Below are 10,000 nucleotides of genomic sequence, written 5' to 3' on the forward strand. Positions count from 1 at the left end.
TTTGTGTGTATTATTGGTTTTAAAAAATTTACTTGAATGTTTTTATTCTCCCTCTGTGACCAACCTGTAACATATATATGTAGAGTTTTATTTATGCTAAATTTATTTATGATGTTATTTATTTTCGACACACAGATCCGTGTGTTTGTGTGTGTGTGTAAATCTCAGAATTGTGCTGATCTGATCTGATGTGATAAATCGTCTGATATGTTGATATCTGCACTGTATATCTAACTGTATTAGATTTCCTTCTCCTGTATCCCGGATATTAAACACTAACACACGTCCCTGTAAACTCATTCGTTTATTTATTATTAGCAGACTTGGTGGATTTAGGATTGCCATCTGTGAACCTCTGGGTATTTATTCGTTTATTTTTACCCTTGACCTGGTGGCCGGTTTGTTCCCATGGAGATCTACTGACGTGTCTCTCCCTCTCTCTCTTTCTCTATCGCTCTCTCTCTCTCCCTGCTTTTGAGGAAACCAGTACTTCCTGGATGACCAGAATGTCACTCATATCATTTTGCTTTTTGTGTTTCTTTAAAGATTACGGCTCTGAGTTTTAGATCTCTGTGGAAATGACTGATTTATAATTATCATTGTGTGTACACTCTTCATGCCTCTGTTAAACACTAAATAAATCAGGATGGATCACATTTTGTCTTCCTTTTAATTCCACTCAGCAGACTGAGAGTCAGTCAGGATACACTAATCTCATACCAGCACTACAGTTCCACTGACACTCTGCGACTGTTCTTACCATCGGAAGCTGAATTTCTAACAGCATGCAGAGCTTCATCAGTCTAAACATGGTTTAATGGAAAAGTACAGTATAAATTGTTTGACGCTGTGATATCAAAATATATATGAATCACAAATTCATTATAAATGTAGAGTTCCTAAAGAAGATAAACAGGCAGTTCATACTGAAATGTTCATCATGTTGTGATCGTGTTGTCAGTGATGTTTACTGCAGTCAAGGTCAAAGCAGTGCATCCTGTCCTTGGGTCATGTTCATTAAAATAATTCATTGGATAACTAAAACTTTAATTCAGGTCTGATGAAATGAATTAGAGTTTATTCTGTGGAGTTTAACTTTTTTGAAAGAATGTGACGACATGAGAATTGAACTTTACAGTTATAAAACTACAGTTTATCTTTATTTTCCTTACATAAATCAACCATAGTGAAAACCAATAAATGGCTAAAAATAGTCTCCCCTCTTGTTAAATACAACTTCTTACACTGAGGAACCTCTTGAGCTTTAAAATACATTTATTTATATAATTGTTTATATAAAGGACCATAATCCAAATATTCTGCTTAGTGTGTGTGTGTGTGTGTGTACATATTTTGTGCTTTCATTAGAATCAAAGACAAGTTAACATTTAATTTTATTTTACAGGTCTATATTTTTATTGTTCAAGTTTGTATTAAATCAAAGTGATTATTTAAAAAAAAAAGGATGAAAAAAATATTTTTTAAAGAATGTGAGTTCTGTGTAACAGACTTGTGTTGAGACTCGTCTGCTTATTTCAAACCTGTGAATGTGACGTGTGATCTGAGTTGTACAGTGTAATGAATTCCTGAAGAGCCAGCACTGATAGACGGAGGGGGGGGGGTCTGGTGCTCCTCTGATATTACGCAACACGCCGTGAGTCACTTCATCACTCCACCTCTCACTGCAGGAGGCAGAAATATCAACACTACAGCACGTTTCCCTTCCATCAGATTCCTCGTGGGAGAGACGCTGAATGGAGCCGGAGGCGTTGTGATGAATGGGGTTCGTGCGTCAGTCTGCTGCAGTCGGGTTAAACACCGTGGCTGAAGCTCAAACACCTCTCTGTACTGCTCATGCATCATATACTGCTCATCCTCTAACTCCAGGATTATATAAGGCACAACACACACACTGAGTCCCTTATTACATACATCTACATACCTGTGTGTGTGTGTTTCTTCTTCTCCTTCCTCCTCATCATCATCTTGCATTGTATTATATAGTAGATATAATTGTAAAATTAGTGTAAAAAAGTGTAAAATTTTAATACATGTTAGTATTTAGAATTAGCTAAATATATTATTTATGAATATTACTAATATAATGACTCTCAGTTATGATTATATCTTCAGTACTTTTTTTTTATAACTGCACCACAGGTGTGCTGATATTTAGAACAACCTCATGACCTTATACGCTGCTTAAACATATATTCTAACAGCTTCACTTCCCTTAATGCACCTTAAGCTGATGGATGATGATAATGACTATAATAATAATAATAATAGTAATGAAAAACATGTATATGGTGATACGTATAGGGTAAGTAAAACTACTTTGCTGCTCCATTTGCTAATGATAATCTTTTAAATTATTTATATATTTTTATTATTATTAATGTTTCTAATTGTGTAAGTGTATCATATGTCTCCTGAATTTTATTGTATTTTGTATAATACAATGACAATAAACACATTTTATGCAATAATAATAATAATAATAATAATAATTATTATTATTATTATTATTATTATTATTATTATCAAGATGTACAACAGTTATACATTTATTTCGAATGAAGCAAACAAGTGAGCTGTTTTGTAAGTAATGTTTTTAATCAGATGTGTAAATAACAATAATTGAATAAATCTAAAAGTGTTATCTTTAGGTTCTCTTCGCTCTGATTAAGTGTTAAACTTAATTATAGCTCCAGTGCAAACTGTAAAGAAAGTTGTAGAAAAAAGCAGATTTTATTTAAATTAATAATAAGTCGTCTGGATAAACAACACAGTGATTTAAAATCCAGATGTGATTCTATTCCAGTGGGGTATTGCACAAAACCAAGATAAGGAATTAAGCTGGGATTTTTTGGTTATCCGGGCTGAATTTAGCCCTGACTCGGTTGCATGAAGGGAGGCTAAATTAATCTACATTAAGTTACTATGGAGATTTACACTTTGCAGCTAGCCTGCTCCAGAGCAGGCTAACAACCAGGCTAAGATTAATCTTAGTGATTTATCGGCTAGTTCCTCCCTAAATCCTACAGATATTAATGTGTTTTAGTCATTTCATGGTCCTGCATTAAAAAACTAGATATACTGTCATTCATCTATTTATGCGTACTGTTATTTTAGTTATTATTGAAAACTGCTGTTCATTTCACTGTCAGAGGTTTGATGAATATATATATATATATATTATTCGAGATTTAAAACACCCAGTGAGGAAAGCACATTTTCCTGAGCAATTATTACTTTGCTGTCCACAATGAATGCCAACACAGTGCAAAAGAACTATACTATACAATGAGAAATAGAATATAGACTATGTATATCTATATATGCAAGTATAAAGTAGAAATGTATTGTTGAATGATAAAAAATATTAATATATTATATTTTATTGCAGTTGATAAGATGATAAGAAATGGCTCTTGAATTTGCAAATGTGGTTTCAATTAAGATTTGTGTTTCCTATCCACAATGGCTTGCCCTTTGTTGAATGATGTAGTCGATGAGGAAGTTTTAATACTCAGACGAGCATTCAGGCATGAAAGAGTCTTCCGAGATAGGGCAGACCCATTGGCCTTTTCAGACGAATATCTGACTGAGAGGTACAGATTCTCAAGTGATGGCATCAGATATTTGTGTAGGCTGCTGGGTCCAAACATACAGCACAGGACCGCACGGAGCCATGCTCTCACTGTCCCACAGATGGTCTGCATAGCACTGCGATTCTTTGCAAGTGGCATGTTTCTGTATTCTGTCGGTGATGCAGAAAACCTCAATAAAGCCACTATTTGCCGCACAATAAGAAAAGTAAGTCTGGCATTGAAATCTCTTGTGCACATATTTATCACCTTCCCTGGCCACAGAAGATTCATCCACATCAAGGAGGAGTTCTACAAGATTGCAGGTAACATGAATAATAACAGATTACCACAAAATGTTACATTAGCACAGTCACAGTATGACAGTCATTGTTTTGTGTTATAGCTTTTCCTAATGTAATTGGTACAGTGGATTGCACCCATATTCGTATCCAACGCCCCTCAGGGGCACATGAGGGAGATTATGTGAACAGGAAATCCTTCCACAGTGTCAATGTTCAGGTAAGAATAAGTAATGGTTACTGTCAGCTACATAATTATTCTGTGCATTAAATTACCTTAATAGGCTATATATTGTTACAGATGATCTGTGATGCTGACTGCCTTATCACAAATTTAGAGGCAAAGTGGCCTGGCTCAGTCCACGACTCCAGAATCTTTCGGGCCAGTAGAATTTACCAGAGACTCTCTCTAGGTAAACCACCCCATTTTTTTAAGCACCTTGAACAGCAAGAGTACAGTACTTGTAAGAATTATGTTTTGTATTCACAGGCGAGTTCTCTGGTGTGCTGCTGGGGGACAAAGGTTATGCCTGTGAGACATGAACCATGCCCATGCCAAAACCAGGGCTCGAATTAAAATGACCTTCGGCCTCCTGAAATCCCGATTTCAGTGCCTGCACCACCTGAGGGTCTTCCCAGACAGAGCATGCGACGTGACTGTTGCCTGCACAGTGCTGCACAATATTGCCAGCCTAAGAAAAGAAAGGGCTCCCAGAGTTGCTTTGGATGTTGATTGGGACAATGCTGCCATATTCCCAGATAACAGAAATGGTAGACTTGTTAGAGAACAATACATTGCAAATTATTTCAGTTAATTTAGTTTTGATTTAGCCCATCCCTTAATAAAGGATAATGTAGGCTATATAACTTTTTCATGTGTACATGCATTTTATTTGGCATCAGTAGCACACACTGTGGTTATCTTCCCAAATTCTAGTTCCACTTCACTGGATCGATCACTATAAAGTGTACCTGACAGTCATAAAAAAATTGTAGAAGACCACAATGGTTTTGGAATATTTTTCTTTTATTATTTTGCTGTTATCACTTGTCAGCTTGGAGCTTTGGAAAGAACAAATTATGATGATCAATACATTGGGTTACAGTCATGGTTACAGTATGAACTGAAGTCACTTACTTCTGTTTGTAGTTTCTGGATTTCCAGTTCTAGTTTCCTCAGTGTCTTACGTTTAATTTACATGTCAAGGTCCATGTCCTGTAGCTTTCTTTTTTTCACATCAATCTTGACTTCTGTCAGCTCGATCTGTCTCTTAAGATGTGTTGTGTAGAGATATCTGACAGTTTGTGAATTCTGTGAAGGCTGACGCTGAATTGGATGTAGGCTCCTGAGTGAAGGTGCTGCTCATGCCATACCTGCTGTGTGCCTAATAAAGTACTCCCAGCCATTGCATTGGGCAGCAAATAAGCTCACTCGTCTCTCCAGCATTCTTTCCGGCGTAAAAACGCTACAATATTTTTGACAGAACACGCAAAGCCAATGATTTAATAAAGAATACTCACCGGCAAATCATAGTCTGGTGGCTCCAAAAGTGTAAGGGTGTTACCAGCCACTGCAAGGTAAAGCAAAGTCACACAGTCCACATAACAAAATATAAATGGATTTTAATATTTTCCATGCGCAGTAGTATGGCAATAATGTACATTGTATGAAGAGGCCAGTATCCCTTGCTGGGCCAGAGTCAGTGGCTGTCCCTCCCTGGATCCCTTCAATCACTGGCTTCCCTTTATTTAAGTCCAGGGCCAGCTCCTCTGCTGGGGTGAAGTCTTGGGTTGGAATGCCACCCCCCGTACCAGTAATATGACTTTTTTTTTTTATGGCTAAAATCAGCACAGATAATAAAATGTCAGCAAACATGTCACCTATGTTCTCAGCAAACAAGTCACTTACCAGCCTGCAAAATATTCTTGTATTTAATCTTGACTTGCTGCCAAGTCCTTTTTTGGCCAGACATGTTTGTTCTTTAAGAGGAATAGATAGATACAAATGATAAAATAGATTAGATGGATAAAAATAGAGCAAATTATCTGATTATAGATTACATCAAATTAATTAGAAACAAAACCTACATACAAATAGATAAGAGTAAAAGGATTAAACACATTAGAGACATAAAATAAACTAAATATATCAAATAGATGCACATAGTGGGTAAGTGTTTGCAATTATTCTTCATGTTAAATGCATATCCACTGGACACATTTAAGGCAAAGTATACAATTATTTTTGAAAATGACAAGTAACTCCTTGAATTGTAATTGAGGGTTTCAGTGGAGCACTGGTTATTTGGACTACTTACGCATTCAATCGGTCCGCTATTGTTTGCCAGGCATTCTCTCTTTGCTTTATTACAGCAGCTGTATTGCCTTTTTTACATATTATATGTTTCACTTCTTCATACGTTTCCATAAGAAGCTGTTGCTCATTAGGCGAAAAGTATGCCGCACGGGTTTTGTCCATTTTTGCATCGGTGATTCTGTGATCGATTTCGTGATCTTTTTAAGAATACCATGAACGCGCATTTATCCAAACTATATACACCTGGCTTAACATATCCGCGCGTTCTCATCCTGGCTCAGCAAACGTGCAACGGATTAAGCCAGGATGCACTGATTGAACTAGGTCAAGCCGCGACTGTTCTGTTATCCTGGCTTTCTTAATTCTACTTTTGTGCAATACCCCACAGGTGTTTTGTTTTGTTGCTCTCGTGCTGTTTTAAATCACGCTTTCAAACTTCCTCACTGTGTTTACTAGTCACGCCCACTCGATCTACGTCACACACACTTTAACCAATCACAGACGGAATTCTCTCTACCGCTCTCTGGCGTCCGCGCGCGTCAGCACTGAGGCTGCACGTATCGGTCTGCGCGTGAGCCCGGCTCAGTGAGGTGAGTGTGTGTGTGAGTGTGTGTGTGTGAGATATAATAATAAACTCCACACCTGCGCTGAGGGAACCGACACGGGCCGTCAGAACCGGGCCAGAGCGGGTCGGGCTAACACTCTTCTCTCAGGTTTGTGCTGAAATCTTTCCCCCTGCTCTATTTCTCTTGTCTTTCATATAAACAAAAAAAAAGTTGCATAACGTAACGGTCAGTGCGCATGCGCGGAGAATTCCGATTGTTGGAATTTTCCAGAATTTGAGGTAAAATCATGATTTGTATTGAGTTTTTTATCATGTTAGCCGGATGGTGAGGTGTATTGAAGTGTTTTGGTGTCTTTCTGTGAGTTTATCTCCGTGTTCGCGGTGTTTCCTCACATCCAGCCGGTCATTTATATAACTGTGTCAGTGCAGGTCAGCGGGAGGGAGAGCGGATTACTAGCTGTTTATTCTCCTGTTATTTATCATTAAAGTTAGTTTAGACTGATATTTTCAGGGTAAACAGGTGAACCTCTGAGTTAATCTAATTAAGTGAATAGGAAGTTAAGCGCTGAAGCAGGAATGTTGTGATGCTCACTGATTATAAAACACATCTCGAGCTGCACTTCCTCATTTCAGCCACTAGGTGGGTTTTCCCTTCAGTCTCACTGTAACCCTGTAACACATTCACCTCCACCAATAATAACCAGCCTGGATCATTCAGTCCTGTGATCTCACCTGCATCTTCAGTGGTCATCAGATTGCTCACACAACAGCAGGAAAATAAATTGCCCTGCTGAATACAGAAGTTTTGTTATGTATTTATATATTTATTCTATATCTATGTGCCAACATTATCAGAATGTAGGTTATCTAAATATGAAATACATACAGGCCTGATTGTATTTTATTTTATATAAAACTAAATTATATATGTTTAAAATAAATTAAAGCCAATCCTAATAAAACTAACACTTTCTTGAAACATTTTGCACTTTTCTTTACTTTAAAATCGTTATACTTCAATATAGTTGTAAAGTAGGTCATTTATATTATATAAGAGCTCAAGTGTAAGGGTTGATGTGTGTTGTCGCCTGCAGGGGGCGATATGTGCAGGTTTAGAACTGGCAGTTAAACAGGTGTGACAGTCTCACACACAGGTGAGAGGGAAATGGACAGACTGAGAAACAGACTGCTTTCAGATCAGTTACAGTTAAACTGAGACAAATATGAACTAGAGCTGGAAAGTATTGATTAGTGTGTGTATATGTTTGTTGCTTGTGTTGGAAAGTCACTGCTGCACTGTATGAGAGTGTTTGGGGGCAGTTCCGAGAGTGTTTGGGGGCAGTTCCGAGAGTGTTTGGGGGCAGTTCCGAGAGTGTTTGGGGGCAGTTCCGAGAGTGTTTGGGGGCAGTTCTGAGTGTGTTCGGGGGCAGTTCTGAGAGTGTTCGGCGGGAATTTCTTTTAATGCTGAAATGACAAACTGCCTATTGTGGTTTATTGTGTTTAGGAAGACGAGAGAGAGAGGGATGATTTATTTCTTATTGTGAAGCCATGACACTGCCCATGTGGAGAGGGGTGTGTGTGTTTGTGTATGTGTTTTTGTCTGTGTTAAATATCTCATCACTGAGGTGTGGTATAACGATCTCTTATTTGGGTGTGTGTTTCTGCTCATCATGTGTTTATGTAAAAGTGTTACAATTACACTCCAGTTTATGTAAAAGGTGTGTGTACGTGTGTGTCTGTATGTGTGTATAAACTCTCAGGTGTCTTTGTGTACATGTTTAAAAGCCCTTTTTTAGTAATAGTCTTAAGAATGAAACCCTCACACGTGCACACACACACACACACACACACACACACTCCCAAGTTTGGTTTAGCAGAAGACTTCGAGCTTGAGGAGTTGGATTTGATCATGTCCTCTAGGGTTGTGTTGATGATCAGTTGTTTGATGCATCACAATATTTGTCCCTTACACTCTCTCTCTCTCTCTCTCTCTCTCTCTCTCTCTCTGTCTCAGGTCTATATTTCTCGCTTGCTGCTTTCCACATCAACGCCATGCCTCAGGTCAGGTATAGTTTTCTAAATTGAGCAGTGACCTTTGACCTCTTGGCCTCCTCCATGTCAGGTGAGTCTGAGCTGAAGCCTTACCTGTCTGGGGGCGGGTCTGAGGGGGAGGAGGAAAGTGGTTTTCCCTGTGGTGCCATGGCTCACCTGCATGAAATGGGCGGAGCCTCTGATGGGAGTGACAGTGGAAATGACCCGCCCAATTTCCTGAGTTCTCGCCCATCGCTTCATGAGGACATGGAGATGGGTGGGAACGGCTCGAGCGGTAGCGGCACGGAATCCCACAGCAACGAGTCACATGGCAACGATTCCCACGGCAACGAGTCTGTACGAAGTTCGAGCGGCAACAGCAAAGACTCGGCTCTGTTAGAGTCATCGGGTAGCAACAAGAGGTACGAGAATCATATTAATATTAACATTCTATTATTGTTGTTAACAACAACAACAACAACAACAACAATTAAGTTATAAAAATTGGAGAATAACATTTGGTAAACATGAATAATTATTTAAGTTTACAGCTGCAATATGTAACTTTTAGGAACTTAAAAAAAAATAGTACAAGACAGACCACTTTTCAGATGGAAAGAAAAATCCTAATGTACGCTCCAGGGATTTAAATAAAAATAGAAAGGAGCGAGTGTGACAAAGTTACCAGAAGAACTCATTCTTCAGCAAGCTCAGTAAAACCTAACAGCTGTTTTACTTATAAAACTGCACAAATCAGTGTCTAAAACTTATGATTTTAAACAGTGAGTTTTCACTACAAATATTGACTGTTTATTTAATGCTTTTTATTGCTTATGCAGAAACATTTTTAAAAGCATTTTTTGCTTATGCCATATTTTTGTATGTGCCCAAGACTTTTGCACAGAACTATAAGTAAAACATCTGTTAGGTTTTACTGAGCTTGCTGGAGAATATGAGTTCTTCTGGTAACTTTGTCACACTCACTCCTTTTTATTTTTATGCAAATCCCAGAAGTGTACATTAGAAACTGGTCTGTTTTGTATCCCCAGTGTCAAATAAAAAAAGTAAGCCTTTAATATAAATGTTTTTCCTGAAAGTTGTAGTCCTGTGATGTATGTGTGTGTGTGTGAAGTCTGCATGTTCTTCCCATACTTGATGGATTTTCTCAGGGTATAGCTTTTAAACAACATGTACA

General features: G+C 38.1%; 3 protein-coding genes across 6 annotated transcripts in view; all 3 read left to right on the forward strand.

Moving 5' to 3' along the window:
- The window catches only part of atpv0e2 (ATPase H+ transporting V0 subunit e2), a 4,944-nt gene extending 4,288 nt beyond the window's left edge, over window positions 1–656 (forward strand). The window contains exon 4 of the mRNA XM_053486176.1: window positions 1–656. This exon is cut by the window's left edge and continues 243 nt beyond it. The gene's annotated coding sequence lies outside the window, so the exon portion shown is untranslated.
- Window positions 657–3,483: 2,827 nt separating this feature from the next.
- On the forward strand, window positions 3,484–4,602 carry LOC128512954 (putative nuclease HARBI1). Of its 2 annotated transcripts, XM_053486505.1 has the most exons (4): window positions 3,484–3,916; window positions 3,997–4,112; window positions 4,194–4,305; window positions 4,383–4,510. In XM_053486505.1, the coding sequence occupies exons 1-4, from the start codon at window positions 3,484–3,486 to the stop codon at window positions 4,433–4,435; spliced, it is 714 nt and encodes a 237-aa protein (XP_053342480.1). In that variant the 3' UTR covers window positions 4,436–4,510. The 2 variants fall into 2 exon arrangements, with proteins under 2 accessions (XP_053342480.1, XP_053342479.1); XM_053486504.1 differs by having other exon boundaries at window positions 4,194–4,602.
- Window positions 4,603–6,773: 2,171 nt separating this feature from the next.
- LOC128512953 (period circadian protein homolog 2-like) overlaps window positions 6,774–10,000 on the forward strand; it is a 15,336-nt gene continuing 12,109 nt past the window's right edge. For 2 of the 3 annotated variants that reach the window (XM_053486501.1, XM_053486502.1), the window contains exons 1-2: window positions 6,774–6,922; window positions 8,789–9,227. In XM_053486501.1, the coding sequence (XP_053342476.1) occupies window positions 8,890–9,227 (338 nt within the window). In that variant the 5' untranslated portion in view covers window positions 6,774–6,922; window positions 8,789–8,889. The remainder of the gene's footprint in view (window positions 6,923–8,788; window positions 9,228–10,000) is intronic. The other variant, XM_053486503.1, reaches the window with a different exon arrangement.

The sequence above is a fragment of the Clarias gariepinus genome, chromosome 25 (assembly GCF_024256425.1).
Source record: "Clarias gariepinus isolate MV-2021 ecotype Netherlands chromosome 25, CGAR_prim_01v2, whole genome shotgun sequence".
In the NCBI taxonomy this organism is placed as follows: domain Eukaryota; kingdom Metazoa; phylum Chordata; class Actinopteri; order Siluriformes; family Clariidae; genus Clarias; species Clarias gariepinus.